The 19,409-nt window shown below is 38.5% G+C and overlaps 2 protein-coding genes across 1 annotated transcript; both read right to left on the bottom strand.

Annotated features, from left to right (window-relative positions):
* The window catches only part of Erich1 (glutamate-rich 1), a gene marked incomplete at its 5' end in the record, with an annotated part of 52,793,804 nt that overhangs the window by 27,014,733 nt on the left and 25,759,662 nt on the right, over window positions 1–19,409 (bottom strand).
* On the bottom strand, window positions 1,768–6,880 carry Adam34l (a disintegrin and metalloprotease domain 34-like). Its single transcript, NM_001432844.1, has 2 exons — window positions 6,778–6,880; window positions 1,768–4,536 (listed from the first exon to the last, which is right to left on the bottom strand). The coding sequence occupies exon 2, from the start codon at window positions 4,401–4,403 to the stop codon at window positions 2,025–2,027; it is 2,379 nt and encodes a 792-aa protein (NP_001419773.1). The 5' UTR covers window positions 4,404–4,536; window positions 6,778–6,880; the 3' UTR covers window positions 1,768–2,024.

The raw sequence follows: 19,409 nt of genomic DNA, 5'->3' as shown, positions 1-19,409 counted from the left end.
ACCATATAAGCTGATGGCTCATACCTGCAATCCGTTAAGCAGCACTGTCTTGTGCACTGCTTACAGAAGGAAAGATGTTCAAAGTCAGCAGAAAACTGTCACAAATGGGACAGAGTCAGCAGGAAGCTGATCAAGCAACGCCATGCAAAGGGAACACAAGCTTTCTCTAGTGTGTCATACATATCCAGTGCGCATAATAACTGATAACCACAGCGTTTCAGGGAAAGCAGAGTTCTTAGGAACTGAAAACTTGAATCCCTTGACATCCTGGACCCAGTAGCACTGGGCAAGGATTAAAGTTCCCTTTATTCTTTCAAAGCCTTGGTTTGGGTTCGGGGTTAGATAAAACATTTTGCATAATCACAGTGGTGAGGCCATTTAAGGTATTCAGCAGACCAGACACTGGGTATGCAACGATGTAGTGGAAACAGCAGAGAAGGAAACTGTGGGGTTATCGGGGTAGGGTGGGTATTTGGGGGAAGGCCAGAGCTTGGCTACAAGCAGGCTGGCTTGGCAGATTATGCTGGGGCCCTGTCACTATTTTGAGAACAAGATGTCTGACTTTACTTTTTAACAGTAAATAGGGAATATTAATTTTATTTTCAAAGACAACAGGATTTGCTCATATTTATTTATCCATCATAAATTTGTAAATATCTTCATGGCCTCATTTTATAGACAGTTGAATAATAATTAGGTGCCAGAACATATCATTTGCTGTTATATATTTGCAGGAAATAATATCCAAGCCTTAATCACCTTTCTAGATTGCTAAATGGAAATGATGAAACTCAAGTTTTAGCATGGGACAAAAGTGTCCCCTCACCCCATGATGAGAAAGCCTCATCACTGAGATGATCAAGGGTGCTAACTGGCATATGTAGCTTTCTACACTGGGCCTACAGATCAAAGGGAAGAAGGTGTGGATAGTTGTTCAGGATATTAAAGGTTGTCCCATTGGCTGTGGGAATCTAATATTCAAGGACAGAGTTGGATGCTGAAATTTCTGCCATCGGTGGAGGGCTTAGAGCCTAGAAATCAGAATTGAGGGTGTGATGTTTCTTAGTTGTGCTGAATCTCTAAACTTGACAATAGTGTTATGTTGGCTAGATTTATGCCAGTTGACTGAGAAAATGCCCCATAAGATGGGGATGTAAAACATGTATTAATGCCAGTAGAACACTTTCTTTTATTTAATGACTAATGGGGGCGAGCCCAGGCTGTTGTTGCTGATGCCATCCCTGGGTTGTTAATCCAAAATGGCAGTTTGCTACCCTGTTTAAGTTCCTGTTCTGACTTCCTTTGATGATAGACAGTGCTAAGGAAGTGTATGAGACATACCCTTTGCTCACCAGGTTGTTTGGTTATGGTATTTTGTTACAGTGACAGGAGAGGTTTGTTGGGGGATATTGAAATCTGTGGGAAAACTTCCTGTGGAGTGAGAGCTTCTGACACCATGGAGGTGAGAGCTGAGACTACAGCAACCATGACGGGAACCTCAGACCATTCTCTCAAGTTTCCAATCACACTCTGGCTCTCCTAGGACAGATTCTAGTTTATAGGAATTGTCACCAGGAAATAGGATTCAGAGACTCCCCTCTGTGTGTGTGTGTGCAAAACAGAATAAAAAGAGAAAGGGACTTAAAGCCGAGACAAACCAAATGCAAAGAACCACATTCAGGGGGCCATGGTTTAGACCAATGCTATGGAAGACAGACACAAATTCTGTTAAAAATAAGGTAAAAGATTGCTTATAGTAAAGAAAGATGGGAATGCATCTAGCTTCCTTTTATTTTGGTGGTAAATGCTTTTGATATTTAAACAAGGGTAGAAGGTCTCTAGAACTTCTCTGGCCTGTGATTCCAGACATGCACATAGTGATATTCCTACCTTGAGAAGTCTACACAGTAATAGATGAAGTTCCAGAAGGATGAATATCTTACTTTTTTTGTCTTTTTTGATTGCTTCTTTGATTCCTTTTTGGATTCCTTTTTTGATTCCTTTTTTGATTTCTTTTTGGATTCCTATTTGGATTCCTTCCTGGATTCCTTCCTGGATTCCTTTCTGGATTCCTTTCTGGATTTCTTTCTGGATTCCTTTTTTGATTCCTCTTTTGACTCCTCTTTTGATTCCTTTTTGGATTTCTTTTTTGGTTTCCTTTTTGATTCCCTTTTTGATTCCTTTTTTGATCTCTCTTTATTTTCCTTAAGTTTCACATTTGATTTTTCAGGTTTCATTTTAGTACTACGTTTTCGTTTTGGTGTATGTTCTGGGATTTTTTCTGCTTTCCTTTTTTGGTAAAATGCTAACTGCAAAATTAGCAAAATTAAAAAGAATAAAGAAATCATAAAAGGAATAATAAATCCCACCAGGCTTTTACCTTTAACAGTCTCCCTCTGGTTAGTTAGTGTCCCTAGAGATGGCCCACTGTCTATACTATCTCTAAAGCCAGGTAGTTGACAGTCTGGTGGTTCCCATGGGACATTACAATGGCAGTGGTCTTTATTGTTGCAGACACCTTGCATACTGCAGAAGCTTTCTGAACAGTTACCAAACAAAATAGACTTACTGACACACTTCCTGTCAATGCATATATGGTTTGGCCCACAAGCTGTGCCATCTTCCACTGCTCTGCTGTCCTCTGTGGTACTGCCAAAATGATAGTCCATAGTCCAGCAGGTGAAATTATTGAACTGTGTCCAATGCAGTGTTTCATGGTTTTTCCTAAGTGGAATCTGTTCCACATTATCACATTGAATCCTACCACAGAATACATCAGTGATATTGCATCCTATGTAGTTTTCACTATGGTTACCACAGTTATCGAAACGGTCACCCTGTTTGTTCATTTCCATGTAGCAAATTTCATTTGCACTCCTGGATTCCATGCCAAAAATCTTCTTACACTGTGCCTCACGTTCATGCCATGCCATTTTATAGCAATAGCCACCACCCGAGCAAGGGCTTCCATCCAACAAGTACACATCTCCTGGACACTCGTGTGAAGATCCATTGCACCACTCGGGAAGGTCACTCTCATTTTTCTCTTTTCTACACATGGTGCCTGTTGGAAGGAACTGGAAATCTTGGCAACAAAGCCCAAAAGCACATTGAGCACCAGGTTTGAGAACACAGTCCTCGCTATAGCATGGATCTTTTGAACATGATTCTAAGTTCCCACAATCACACTGCTCTCCTTCCTCAACCAAGTTATTCCCACACACGGTCATGTGTGTTGTTACTAGTGTATCTGGAGTATTGTATAAATAACTTCTTCTGGTAACAACTGAATACATTTCTTCATAACTACAGTTGCTGAATTTGGCAGAATTAGATTTATATGGGGCCATTATGCAGCTTTTTCTCCCACAAGTACATCCACTGACATCATGCAGCATACCCAAGTTATGACCCATCTCATGTGCTATAATGAATGCCATGTCTGACATTGAATCAGAGATGATACTATTAACTGAACAATTATTAGGTGTGCAAACTGTACCTACATGAGCTAATGCTAAATATATACCGTATCTGTGTCTGACAAAAAGGTGTATGATATCATGTCTAACACGATTGCCTATGCTAGTTTGCTTCCAAGTGCAGAAATCATTTAGGACATTATGTATATTTTGTTCTACATTGACATGGTTTTTTTCATTCCACACTTCAAGAGTTTTTAAAACAACATCAGTATCTATTTGAAGATAATAACCACTTATGCCATTGATCATTTGTAACATGTCTTGAATACAAGCTGTGGTATTGCTACTTCTATGAACATATTGGTTATTGTCTATTATCACAAAATATTCAATAAACTTGTGGTGGGTCCACCAACTCTCATATGGGATTTTCATAGGTGTGGAGTCATTGCTTACTCTACGCTTCATTTGTCTTGCTATTTCCTCTTCTGATAACCCCCATCTCATGGGAAATAATTCTGATGCCCCACTGTTCATTCTGTAAGCCAGATGGTCAAATGTTGAAGTTGAGCTCTTGGGCATGATTTCGTAAGTTGTGTCATTTATCTCTAGTATGCCTTGCAAACTCCCAAAACAGTTGTTAACAATGACAAAGGATTCTGGATCTTCATCCACATAGTCATGATAGTAGCAGTCATTCTGCACAAAAGGCTGTTCTTCAAGGAGATCACCTTGCTCACTATAGGTGAATAATAAGAAGTTTCTGGATATCAAGTTTTTCTTGGGCTTCATAGTGATAATGCATTTTTCTCCTCCAAATTGCAGGCTATAGGACAGCCAGCCTGTGGAAGTATGCTTCCTAGTATCAGTGACCCTTAAGGGTATCACGGCTTCTGGAGGGCTACTGTTTTCCGCATGTCCAGTTGGTGACCATGCTGAGAGGAAGAGCAACATCAATAGGCAGAACTGAGGAAGCATGGCCCTTTTATGCCTCAGGGTCTCACTCACAGACGTCAGTAAGCATTGCTCTCCTAGTCCTTACTTTTGTTGCATGCAACACTGACTTTAATGATCTGCCTTCTTGTAGTGTTGATCAGTCAGAGCAGCATAACTAAAAGAAAGTGAGACGAACGACAGACATGGTTATAGATAATTCATGATCAAGTCAGGCTGGAAGATAAAACAGTAGAGATTGGCTAAAATGAGTTGGTGAGTGTCTCAAAGTGTACCAACAGTGTTCACAGATTTTCTGTTTAAGGTATACCTGTTGCTCTGCAAATATATTTCTAACAGACCCCCAGCTTTTACTAACTTGCTTTCTTTCCCATATTCTTCCCGAGTGTTTTAATTTTCAACTTTTCCTCAATAGCAGTGAAAGAATTTATGATGTCAAAATAACATCTTTGCCCTCATATTTCAATATTAATTTAAATCCTAAAACACGAAGCACTTTCCTTCCTATTGAGTAACTTCCTATTGAGTTCTTTTCCATTTTTGTCTTGCCATGGCTAGTCAGAGACTCCTATCAAGATCAACATTTTTCTTATATTTTCCATTTTTTGTCTTTATTATTAATAGCACATGAAAGCATGTATTCTAGTGAGAATTTGAAACTGTGTGCCTGCTAGTATGTGCACAGAGGCCACAGTTCATCCAGGAGTGGGTCCTCAGTAACCATATATTTTGTTTATATATCTATATCTTAATTTTTAATATCTTATCCACTTATTTTGTGTTTTATTGGTATGGTTGTTAGTGCATGTGTAAGTTTGTGTCTATGTAGAGGACAAACATCAGCCTTGCCTATTTTTTTCTTCAATTTTTATTACATTGGGTATTTCTTATTTACATTTCAAATGTTATTCCCTTTCCCAGATTCCTGTCCATCAGTTCCCTAACCTCTCCCTCTCCCCTTCTATATGGGTGTTCCCCTCTTCATCCTCCCCCCATTACCCACCCCCAACAATCCTCTACACTGGGTGTCCAACCTTGGCAAGAACAAGGGCTTCCCCTTCCACTGGTGCCCTAACTAGGGTATTCACTGCTACCTATGCAGTTGGAGCCCAGGGTCAGTCCATGTATAGTCTTTGGTTTAGTCCCTGGAAGCTCTAGTTGGTTGGCATTATTGTTCTTCGAGGTAGCAAGCCCCTTCAACTCCTTCAGATCTTTCTCTAATTCCTCCAACGAGGATCCCATGTCTGGTTCAGTGGTTTGCTGCTAAAATTCGCCTCTGTATTTGATATGTTCTGGCGCTTGCCTATCTTTCTGAAGTCACTACTCACACCGTAGTTTTTGACACAAAGTTGATTTCTGGCATACCACTCACTAGAAAGGGGAGGTTGGCTGTCCAGTAAGCCTTGGCAATCTGGCAGTTTCTACCTTCCCATTGCTGCCAGTGCAAGTGAAGAACCCAACCCAGGCTTTTTTTTTTTTTTTGGTTCTTTTTTTCGGAGCTGGGGACCGAACCCAGGGCCTTGAGCTTCCTAGGTAAGTGCTCTACCACTGAGCTAAATCCCCAGCCCCCCAACCCAGGCTTTTTACCTTGGCACTGAGAATCATTCTCATGTTTCTAAGCTTGAGAAACATTCACTATAACAACTGAATTATCCTCATAGCCCTGTATCCTCAACTTAGTATAAGATTATTTAAAACAAAAATCAAGTTAGGAAAGAAATAAGTTAGCAAATACAATGTCAAGAGCCTAGAAAAGAAAAATGACAATAAGTAATTTTAAGAACAATATAATGAAATTCTGATTAAAATCTGACATGCTGATTCATTATCCAAGAGTATTTTGATTTAGATTCCATAATTATTATAGCATGTAATTTGATGGTATGAGGAAAAGAATTATTTCTAATATAGTCATGTTGAGGTTACATCAAGAAATGTATGTCAGAACTAATGGCAAAAACTGCAGTAATAAATAGAAAGTTAAGAAAAACATCTTAATGAATAATTGAGCAGGCCCAGTCATATTAATTACAGCTAGCAATAATCCTATCATCCAGGAGTATGGAGAAAGAACATTTTCACCTAAAACTTGGGATATCTATAAGAATAGAGACTTCAGGTTAACTCTCTGATGTCATCTTTTACCATACCGTTTTTTTCTCACCACAACCTCAGCACATTTTTCAATGATTAGACATGGACCACCTAAGCTCTATATAATTTAGGATTTATTTATCATACTAAAAGCTCTAGAGTCACAATAATAAAATAGAATATAGTAGACATAAGGAAGGGAAAAACCATCCTCAGATCTGAACAATTGGCAATGAAGTAAGAATATGTGTCCACCTAAGTTTTGTGTTTCTGTCCTCTAAACAGAATCTTCTGAAAGTCTTACCATCATGATGCCCATGATCCCTTCTAGTTAATGTTCTTGCTCATGAAGCATTTGTAAAGTCCATCTTAATAGCAATTGCTTTTATTTTTGTTTGAGAATGCATAAGAGAATATAATCTCCCTCCCCCTTCTTTGTCTCTTACGGAGTAAGTTCTAGATTCATGTGCCTAGCAACAGGACCATCTCCTTTCTCAGAACCTGGCAACTGCCGAGTTTCTTCCCAATGGTTCCTCTCATACTTCAGCCTGTTATTTGTTTTCCCCTTCCCTTCCACGTCTGTAAGTTTAACTCTCTTTCTTTCATATACTCTACTCCAGAATCTTCAGTGTGAATGAATCCCGTTTTTTTCCTGACTGACAGTTTTCTTCAAACACTGTAAAATTAGCTGAACTCTGTATTTTTGTTCAGCTTCTAATTGCTATTCCTATTTATTTACACAGCTATGAACCGAGTAGGGAGCACTCAATGTGATTCTAATCTTAGAAACTGATTCCACTCCTTTTTGGAAAATGCTCTTTGGGTTCTGGTATCTGCCACTAACTGTGTCTTCCTGTGATTAAGGATAATCTCAGTGACATTGAATATCTACACCTTTAGATACTTTATCTGGCTTATACAACTGTTATTAAAAATAATGCACACAATGAATTTAGGAAAGGAGCAGTGACTAACAGCATAAGAGTAAGTCTCTTTGGCATTTAAATAGATGATAATTGAGAAAATATCAATCTGCAATAGAATATTTTTTTAAGTTGTTGAGGGTGAATGGTGGAAACAACTTTATTTGCTGAATAACATTGCAATGTGAAATCTTGGTTACCTTCTATTGTATTTCATCTGTCCATCTTTTTAAAATAGTTTTCTTTGAGAAACTTATATTTTATATTTATGTTATATTATGTTATAGTCTTTCCCATCTTTAAACTTCCCCTAGAATTCTTTTCCCAATCTAGCCAACATCAAGGTGGTTTTCTCTAATAAAAAACAAAACAAAACAAAGAGAAGCCAACAAACATATGAAGTCCAGTTTGTTGTGTCCATCATAGGGTCAGTGCTGGAGTGAGTCAGTGAATGAGGTTGATATATCCTGTTTAACTGCATCGAAGAAAACCAATTTTTCTACTTTTAGCAGTTACCACTGACAAAGACCTTCCTGGCCGGCGTGGAGCCTCATGAACCTCCTTTAGAGTCCCCCACCCAACCCCCGCACAATCCATCTTGATCATATTTTTCTAGGGATGGGACTTTGCCTACTTCTCCTTCTTGTTGGGATTCTGTCTACCTTGAGTTTATGTAGGGCTTATTCCCACAGTTTCTGTGAGTTCCCATGTATGTGTGCCCTATTGTGTCTGGAGACTACAGTTCTCTTAAAGTCATCTACTACCCTGGCTTTTACAATTTCTCTATAACTTTTTTTCTAAATAGAGCTCTGGGACTTGAAAGTAGAGGCTTGATAAACACCTCCCATTTCAGCTTTAACTTTTCAGTCTCTCACTTTCTGCAGTTGTGGGTGCTGTGTTAATTATCATCTGCTTCACTAAGAAGCTCCCTTGGTTTGGGATGATTGACACTCTGATATACAGATACAATAATATATCATTAAGAATCATTTTATTGTCATATATGCTTAGTAGAGTAATACTAGTGTCTTTCTGCCTAGATACAATGACTTCAGGTCTATGATTCTTGGGCACATAAACAATATCAAGTATTAGTTCCATATCATGAAGTGTAACTTAAATCCGATTACAAATAGATAATGTCGCCCCTAACATTCTTAGAGCTATTTCTACCGTTTATCAGTGAAGACATCTTGTATGCAATCATTACTGTAAGTTGAATAGCAATATTACAACTGGGTTAGACTGATGATTATGTCTCTAGTCCAGTATATCAATATATATATATATATATACATATATCCTTTAAGCCTATAATAGCATATATAGTTATATGATATAACTGATATTAGTGATGTATCACTAGGACAAATGAAACTTCTAGTTTATCATAGTCTATAGTTCTCTATGTTACATAATAAATGTGATGTAAAAATGTCTTCCAATTAGTGCTAGTTGGTAATCAATAGCATTATAATAGATCCTCTGAGTGTCTGGTCCACAACTCAGTAAGATGTAATCCATTCTATGTACTGAGTAGTTATTTGGCAGCATTGAACATATGTTTGATGCATATTATCTCCCATTATATAGTAACTCCATTTAAATTACATAAGTGTGTATGCAATTTGTGTATAGGCATATATACATATATATGTTACACAAACACACACACACACATATATATCTTCATCTATATAAATTAGTTTATCCTGTTCTAATTTCTCCCTTTATCTCTTTATAATTCTATACTCTTGTTGTTGTAAAAATGTAAAAAATAAAAAATATAAGGTTGTCTTTACCCCCGTTAGGTCCGGCACCATGGTGCCCCAAGATATCTGCTAGATATCTTGGCGAAACACATCCCAACTCCACGATGGCCCAGACCAGCCACCCCACACTCCATTACACTTAAATCTACACATGAAAGAACACACAACACAATAACCTTCGGCCCAATTGGTAAGATATATTTGCTCACCTAAACATACAAAGCCCAATATATATCCATTCCTTAAGAACTTTAATAACAACTTGTAAATACACAGAGCAGAATCTTAACGTCACCTGCCGTGGCTTCTCCCCTTCTCTCTCCTGTACCTGCCCCTCACCTGTATTTTACAAATTCAATGGGGAGAATGTTCTGGTGAAGTCACCTGATCCGTGAGTATGTGACTAGGCAGCTGTCCTTGGGGCAGTGGAATTAGCATCTAAATACAGATAACCCAGGGAAAACCACAACATACTCTATATATCCTTCCTGCAAAGATCTCTTATTTCCTGCTGGTCCCTTACACACTTAGCCTCTGTTTATTTTCTGTATGGATCACACATATTTAAATCATATAAAGTACCATGGACATTTAAGAACAATATGCAATGCTTGTTTTCCTAACCTGTCCCTGGTGATGAATTTTCCTAGTTCCATAAATATGCCTGCAAATTTCATTTTTCTTAACAGCTGCATAATATTCCATGGTATAATTGTATAATATTTTCATCATTTTTTAATTAACTGATATTCATCTGTTCTGTTTAACATTTCTGCCTAGTATGAATAGATCAGCTGTGAACAAAGATATGTAATTACCTCTATAATAAGTTGTAGAATACTTTGGATATATGCTCAAAATTTGTACAGATTGATCTTTGATAAGTCTATTTTCCTGGTTTTGAGTAATCTGTACTGATTTCCATAGTGATTATACCAGTTTGCACTCCTATCCTTAGTAATCAAGTACCCCCTTTCGTTAATCTTGCCCATTGCAACCAGAATAAAATAAAAATTTAAAATAATTTAGTTCTTTGCTAGTTAAATTTGTTTAAACCTGGAAGCTCACTATATACTAATGTTCTTCCTTGGCCATTCCTTCTTCTTATTTCTTTATTTTCCCTCTGTCTTTCTTTAGAAATTCATATATTTTTCTTCTCAGCATCATAAAAACTATGTCTAAACAGCCCAATTTTGACATGAGGTTTTCTACTCCCTATAGTTTTCTATAATGTTAATCATAAGGTAACTGGCCGGCAGACTTAGAGTGTATACTCAATATAACATGATGTTTTCATAGCCAAACTTTCTTTCATGATGCTAAAGAGTGAGTAATTTTGAGATTTTTTTTTCAGTGTAGTGGTTCCCTGAGCAGTGGAACATTGTATCATTTATAATCTACCATTGTTTTGGTCCAAAATTTACTCTACTTAAATGAACTGTGAGTTATATCATAAAGCATAGTTGTGAAGAAATCTATTGTGAGAGTAAAATTTATACATGATAAAATATGAATTTAGATATTATTCATTCAGCAGTTGATGGATATTCAAGCTGCTTCTAATTTGCTGGTTACTATGAATAGTACAAAATATGGATTAGCAAGTGTGGTGGTTTGAATATGCTTGGCCCAGGGAGTGGTACTATTAGGAGGTATGGCCCCATTGGAGTAGACATGGCCTTGTTTGAAGAAGTGTCACTGTGGAGATGGGCTTGGCCTCCTCCTAGATGCTTGAGAATGCTAGGTCTTCTTCTGGTTTCCTGCAGATCAAGGTGTAGAACTCTCAGCTCCTTCTCTAGCATCATGCCTGCCTGAATCCTGTCATGTTTTCTGCTGGGATGATAATGGATTGAACCCGTAAGCTAGCTTTAATTAAATGCTGTCCTTTATAAGAGTTGCCTTGGTCATAGTGTCTCTTCACAGCATTGCAAACCCTCACTAAGACAGCAAGCATCTCTCTATTAAGTAGAATCTCTGCTTATATGCCCCAGAATGATCTAGTGAGATATTAAGATAGATTTATTCTCAATATTTTGAGGAACTGCCACACTGGCTTATTTAGTGATGTATACTCTTTCTTACTTAGATTTCTACTGCCAAGGCAGCTTGGTGGGAAAAGATTTATTCATGCTTACAGGTTTAAAATCACAGTCTATCACTGAGGGAACTCAGGTAGGAATTAAAGCAGAGCAGGAGACTGGAAGCAGGAACTGAAGCAGAGTCATGAAGGGATGCTATTTATTGACTCAGTGTTTGTGACTAGTCAGGCTAAATGGTTATAGCATAGAGGACCAACAACCTTGAGGTGGCACTGCCAAACTGATTCCTTCAATCACTCATCATCCTCACAAATCTAAAAATCTAGGGATTAAAGGAAACCATGATTTAAGCAAGAAGGCATCTACAGAAAGGAAAGACTTCTTAGCACTTGTGACTCTGAGAGAGTGTCATTTATTATAATATTCTAAGAACTTAAAAACATGGACATCCAGAAAACTAATCACCCAAATTAGAAATTAGGTAGAGAACCAAACAGAGTTTCCAATAAATAAAACACAAAAATAAAGATTGTGAAACACTTAAAATGTTTCTATGGTCCTTAGAGCAATACAACTGGTAACAACTTTATGATTTTTATCTTTTTTTTAATTTTTTATTAGATATATTTCTTTACTTACATTTCAAATGTTATTCCCCTTCCCGGTTTCTGTCCATAAGCCCCAATCCCCTTCCCTCCCCCTCCCCCATACAGGTATTCCCTCCATACATCCCCCTTACTGACCAACTCAGTATGGCCAACATCAATAAGACAAATAATAGCAAATTATAGGGAGGCTGTTTGTAAAAAGTAATGATTATTCATTACTGATAGGAGTACAAACTGACTCAGCCACTATGGAAATCAGTATGAAAGTTTCTAAAAACTAGGAATGTCCTACCTCAAGACCCAGGTCTACTACACTAGGGAACCTACCCAAAGCACACAGCTTCTTTTGTTACAGAGATTTTTGCTTACCCACTTTAACTGAAGCTCAGAAACTTTATTCTTAGCATCAGGAAAGTAGAAACAGGCTAGATATCTATGGACTATAAATGAATTATGAAAATATATGTTTCTGCTTGTGATATTGTATACCTATTAAGAGAAATGAAATTATGAAGTTCGCAAGTAAGTGTAGAACCAGACACTGTGACTAAAGATGTCACATATTTATATCTTCAAACATGGAGAAAGTAAACTGGTGTCCAACTAGGATCTTTCCTTCTATTGTCTTTTGTTCATAGTTCTGGAAGTTACCCTGCATGTTACTGAAAGACAAAAGTAGCCGTCATATACTCCTCATCATTCAAGAACCCTAGAAGTTACAATAGCAGCCTCCTGAAACAATAGGGCCACAAATGTTTTAGGTATAAAGCATCCAAGGTTTTACTTTCTTTAAGGCCCACTTCATAAGATTGAACCCATACCTGACATTGCTGATCTGACACTGCTAAACTGATCATGAATCTGTCACTAGAGTGGTCAGGTGTCATCAGGGAAAACCCGCAACAAACATTCTGTATAATGAATGGAAATAAAATGACTTTTGATGACACTATGTTATATTTGTAGATCACTACATGACTGAACTCTCATTAGAGAAGCTTCTTCTTGTAGTAGATGTAATTAGCATGCAGACCCACAACTAGACCTCATGCAGAGAGTAAGAGATCGAAGCACAGGGCCTTAAATATCTGTATCATTCCCCTACCCTCAATTCATGTGTCTGTCTCTATGGAAGAGAAGGCAGAAAGAGCTACAAAAGGCTGTAAAAGCTATGGGAGACGAATGACTCCAAGGAAACAGCATTTTACAGACATAACTGGGGTGATGCACACAAGAACTTACAGAGTTGGAGAGAGCACCCCAGACGTCTATACTACAAACAGACCAAGTCTCAGCAGGGATAATGGGAAATGAACGTCAAAACGCTATTTGTAATTGACTGCTTCTGGGAAGGAAAAAAGTCTGTATTCTTCAATAGAATGATGCTGTCTATATCAGCCCCATTCAAGACAAGGAAAAATGCTCAGTCATAGGTTGGCCAATACCCAATAGGCTTCTGAGATTTCTATGGTCTGTGTGTTTGTGCACATGTGTGCATGTGGGAGTTTAGTGTTGACTTTGACATTTTAGGAGAAAATATGAATTTATGCAAAGCACCAGACTTATTTCATAGAGTCCATCCAAGGAGGATCACAATTGCCCAAATTCAAGGGATCTGATGTCCTTCCCTGATCTCAGAATAAAGCTGCACCACGAAGAGGCACTTGTTCATAGACATAATTAAACTGAAGCAAATTTCAACATTTAAAAATATTTTATATAGCAAAGTTGTGCTAAACCTCAAGATAGAAAGGAAATAACAGTAATTTTTACAGAAATTAGAGCAAATATTATTCACTTTAATAGTCCTTTCTCCCCCTCAAAAATTCTAAGTGCAATTATTTACACAAAACAGCACCACCACAACCAACAACAACAAGGGTAACAACAAAACCTGCAGTATCTGAGAAATACTGAAGGTATTACTGACATGTAATAATTAGTGTCTCAAATAATTGACTTGGTTGGCATGAAATAAAAGATGCCTTTATCTTTAGAAGTAAGACTATACATATACATTTATATGTATATATATATATATAATTTAAAATGAGTCAAATCAATTTTAAAATAATAAACAATGTTTAAGGAAGTGCAAAAGATCTGACTTGATATTTACTGAAAAAACAATGGAGAAATTTTCAGAGGCATAAGAAAAAATACATACTCCCTAATTATCAGGAAAATGAAATCAAAACCACAATGGATATTTGATCACAGCAGCTAGAATGATTATTAACAAAAAGAGAAATAATTAAAAATGTTGACTGGGTAGACAAATACAGTGTCTCATGCCTTTGATTTCAGTACCCAGAAGGCAGAGGCAGGCAAGTCTCTGCCAGTATTAGTCCATCTTGGTCTATATAGTAACTTCCGTTACAGCCAGAGCTATGTATAGAAACTATGTCTCAGAAACAAACACAAATAAATGAACAATCTAAAAAAACAAAATTAATTCATGGGGAGGGGGTGCTTGGAAGATGTCAGTTTCGAAGTCGTATTGAAGCAAGTGGCTGGGTATAGCTAGGTAACAAATGGAACTGAGATAGTGTATCACCTTGCTAGCCGCTTCTTCCATTTCCACGATCCAATTGCAAATCATCTCAGAGTGCTTCTTCCTCAGCCATACATACCCCTCAACTACCATGTTGGATATTATAAAAAGGACAGCTATAGATCATTACTTTTGGGTCTGCACTCAATCCATCAAAAGCTAACCTCAAAACAGCAGACAGGAGTGAAGCAAAAGCTTCAAACTGAGCCTGAGCTCTGAGGCCAATAAGTCTTTGGCCTGACTCTAACAGATGTGGCAAGAGTTCTAAGATATCTTATACATATCTTTAATGTCACACAAGTTCATACCATCTAAAAGGGAAATTTAGAGCTGAACATCTAAAGTAAAAATTTATTGTTAGATCTTTAGTCATAAGGGAAATGCAAATCAAAACAACCCTGAGATTTCACCTCACACCAGTGAGAATGGCTAAGATCAAAAACTCAGGTGACAGCAAATGCTGGCGAGGATGCGGAGAAAGAGGAACACTCCTCCATTGTTGGTGGGGTTGCAGACTGGTACAACCATTCTGGAAATCAGTCTGGAGGTTCCTCAGAAAATTGGACATTGAACTACCTGAGGATCCAGCTATACCTCTCTTGGGCATATACCCAAAAGATGCCCCAACATATAAAAAAGACACGTGCTCCACTATGTTCATCGCAGCCTTATTTATAAAAGCCAGAAGCTGGAAATAACCCAGATGCCCTTCAACAGAGGAATGGATACAGAAAATGTGGTATATCTACACAATGGAATATTACTCAGCTATCAAAAACAATGACTTTATGAAATTCGTAGGCAAATGGTTGGAACTGGAAAATATCATTCTGATTGAGCTAACCCAATCACAGAAAGACATACATGGTATGCACTCATTGATAAGTGGCTATTAGCCCAAATGCTTGAATTACCCTAGATGCCTAGAACAAATGAAACTCAAGACAGATGATCAAAATGTGAATGCTTCACTCCTTCTTTAAAAGGGGAACAAGAATACCCTTGGCAGGGAATAGAGAGGCAAAGATTAAAACAGTGACTGAAGGAACACCTTCAGAGCCTGCCCCACATGTGGCCCATACATATACAGCCACCCAATTAGACAAGATGGATGAAGCAAAGAAGTGCAGGCCGACAGGAGCCGGATGTAGATCGCTCCTGAGAGACACAGCCAGAATACAGCAAACATAGAGGCAAATGCCAGCAGCAAACCACTGAACTGAGAATAGGACCCCTGTTGAAGGAATCAGAGAAAGAACTGGAAGAGCTTGAAGGGGCTCGAGACCCCATATGAACAACAATGTCAAGCAACCAGAGTTTCCAGGGACTAAGCCACTACCTAAAGACTATACATGGACTGACCCTGGACTCTGACCTCATAGGTAGCAATGAATATCCTAGTAAGACCACCAGTGAAAGGGAAGCCCTGGGTCCTGCTAAGACTGAACCCCCAGTGAATGTGAGGGGAGGGCGGCAGTGGGGGGAGGATGGGGAGGGGAACTCCCATAAAGAAGGGGAGGGGGAGGGGCTGGGGGATGTTGGCCTGGAAACCGGGAAAGGGAATAACACTCGAAATGTAAATAAGAAATACTCAAGTTAATAAAAAAATTATTGGTAGAAAACCTATTAATATTTGACAGAAATTAATGAAACGGAAATAATAATAATAATAATAATAATAATAATAATAATAATAATAAAGCTTGGTTCTTGTAAGGATGCACCACCTAAATAAACCCCTTGTCCACACTAACCAAAAAGAAATAGAAGACCCACATTAATAATTAAATAAATGAAAAGGAAGCCCTTGAAGCAGATTATCAATGAAAATCACGAAGTGCTCAATTATCACATACAAACAATATATTCCACTTAAAATGAACAGTTTGAAGAAATGGATGAGTTTCTAGACATATATGGTAACCAAAATCAAACCAAACTGTTTAGTAAAAGGGAAACAGTCCTCCACTGTCGGTAGGATTGTAAACATGTCCAACCACTCTGTAAATCAATCTGGCAGTTTCTCAGATAATTGGAAATAGTTCTACCTAAAAACCCACCTATACCACTCCTGGGTATATACCCCGAAATCACTCCACCGTATCACAAGGACACATGTCCCACTGTGTTCACAGCAGCTTTATTTGTAATAACCAGAAACTGCAAACAACTCAGATGCCCCTCAACTGAAGAATGGATACAGAAAGTGTGGTTCATCTAAACAATGGAATACTATTCAGCTATTAAAAACAAGGGCATCATGAATTTTGCAGGCAAATGAATGGAATTAGAAAATATCATCCTGAGCAGAGACACAAAAGGACATACATGGTATGTACTCACTGACAGATGGATATTAACCATAAAGTAGAGGATCCAGTATATTCCACAGAACTAAAGATGCTAAACAAGAAGGTCCAAGTGAGGATGCAGGAATTAAATAGTCTTAGGAAGCAGATGGAAGGAGGAAAGTGGGTGGGAGAGGGGGAGAGACAGAGGGGGGAGAGAGAGAGAGAGAGAGAGAGAGAGAGAGAGAGAGAGAGAGAGAGAGAGAGAGAGAGAGAACACCAGGGGGCCAGGCAAATGCAGGTGCTGGGGATTAGAAGGAATCTCTAGGAAGTCCCAGACCTAGGATAGGGGAGGCTCCCAGGAATAAATGCAGCTAAGTTTAGCTGAGACTCATAGCAGTGGTGGGGATATGAAACCTGAAGAGGCCACATTCTGTAGTCAACCAGATAAAGACACCAACCCACCCACAAAACTTTCAACCTCAAATTTGTCCTGTTTAAGAGAAATGCAGGGAAAAATATGGAGCAGAGACTGGAGGAATTGCCAACTAATAACTGGACCAACGTGAGACCCATTCTGGGCAAGCACCAATCATTTACATTAATAATGACACTCTTATGCTTTCAGACAGGAGCTTAGCACAACTATCCTCTAAGAGGCTCCATCCAGTAGTTGACTGAAAGGGATGCAGAGACCCATAGATCAACATTGGAAGGAACTTGGGGACTCTTATGGAAGACTTGGAAGGATTGAAGGACCTGAAGGGGATAGAACTTCACAAGAAGACCAACTAAGTTAATAAATCTAGGCCCTTGGAGGCTCTCAGAGACTGAGGCACCCATTAAAGAGCATACATAGGCTGGACCAAGGCCCCCTGGTACATATTTAGCCAATGCACAGCTCAGTTCCCCTGTTGGTCTCCCAATACTGGAGCAGCAGCTATCCCTAATGTTATTGCCTATCTGTAGAATCCACTCCCCAAGTGGACTACCTTGTTTGACCTCAGAGGGAAAGAAAGCCCCTTACCCTGCAGAGACTTGATGCAGCAGGATAGGAGGCTATGGGGGACAAGGGGAGGGCACCCTCTCAGCAGAGAAGAGAATGAATGGGTCAGGGACTCAGTGGGGTGGGAGAGGGGGCAGCAACTGGGATGCAAAATAAATAAATTAGTAAATTAGTGAAAAAAGAAGTGGGATTGGTAATAAAAAGTCATATCCACAATTACATACAGTATATTCCAGAAAAGTAGAAATCACCACAAATTTTGGTTGCAGAACATTATGAAATTTACCTGGAACTGAAAGAGTGTCATGCTTCCTCCATGTTTTGTAGATTTCAATGTGCCAGACATGGTATGTGTTTTCCTGGGGATGGAAAGACACCAAAAATCTTACTCAACTGTGGCCACATTATGTTACAGTTTTGACCCTCTAGGCAACATGCTTCCCCTAATGGAAGAGTATCCACCATACTTGTTAAGGTAGAGGGAATTAGTCTTTTCTCATTGGATTTGAGGCCAACTCCAGGACAGCGAACTCATGTCTGTTACTGTAAGCCTTATTTAAGGTCCCATGGCTGAAGGGGTCACAGTCATGTTATCATACTGTACCAGAATGACAGATAATTAAACTTCCTGAATATTTCTGGATGCCTTGTTTTAGAATATGTTTTCTTATTTTAGTTCATTTTGATTTTTGAAACACACACACAAATACAAAGAGCAAGTGAGCAAGAGACAGAGACAGAGATAGAGAGACAGACAGAGAGAGACAGAGAGAGACAGAGACAGAAACAGAGAGACAGAAAGACAGAGAGAGACAGAGACAGAAAGAGACACAGGAAAATACAGAGACAGATGAAAATAGACAGAGATGTAGAAAGAGATACAAACAGATATTGAGACAGAGATACACAAAGAACCTGAAAGAAAAGTGTGGTAGCCAGAGGTGGGAAAAGGCTCCATGAAGTTCAACAAGTAAGGCATGTGGAAGATCTGGGAAGAGTTTGGGGAGAGAAAACAATCAAAATATACTCGTAAGAAAAAATGTAAAGAAAATAAAACAGGTCAATCAAATAACCACAAAATATGTAGATTGGAAGAGTTAATGATTATCAGGGTAGAACATTGTTAAAAATCAAATGAAAAGATAAAAAAGTCAATGAAATTAAGAACTGGTTATTTCACTCTGGAAATCAGTCTGGAGGTTCCTCAGAAAATTGGACATTGCACTACCTGAGGACCCAGCTATACCTCTCTTGGGCATACACCCAAAAGATGCCCACACATATAACAAAGACACATGCTTCACTATGTTCATAGCAGACTTGTTTGTAATAGCCAGAAGCTGGAAAGAACCCAGATGCCCTTCAACAGAGGAATGGATACAGAAAATGTGGTACATCTACACAATGGAGTACTACTCAGCTATTAAAAACAATGATTTCATGAAATTCATAGACAAATGGACAGAACTAGAAAATATCATCCTGAGTGATGAAACCCAGGCACAAAAGAACACACATGGCATGCACTTACTGGTAAGTGCATATTAGCCCAAAAGCTCAGATTATGCAAGATACAATCCACAGACTATATGAAGCTCAAAAAGAAGGATGACCAAAATGTGGATGCTTCAGTCCTATTTAAAAGGGGGAACAAAAATATTCATAGGAGGGGGTATGCAGACAAAGTTTGGAGCAGAGACTGAAGGAACGGCCATTCAGAGCCTGCCCCACCTGGGTATATAGCCA

Source organism: Rattus norvegicus, chromosome 16 (assembly GCF_021556685.1).
Source record: "Rattus norvegicus strain SHRSP/BbbUtx chromosome 16, alternate assembly SHRSP_T2T, whole genome shotgun sequence".
Classification (NCBI taxonomy): domain Eukaryota; kingdom Metazoa; phylum Chordata; class Mammalia; order Rodentia; family Muridae; genus Rattus; species Rattus norvegicus.
This window is presented reverse-complemented; position numbering and strand designations above follow the sequence as displayed.

Bases quoted from the DNA above. Each gene is read 5' to 3' on its own strand.
- Adam34l (NM_001432844.1), bottom strand. From the start codon at position 4,403: ATGCTTCCTCAGTTCTGCCTATTGATGTTGCTCTTCCTCTCAGCATGG.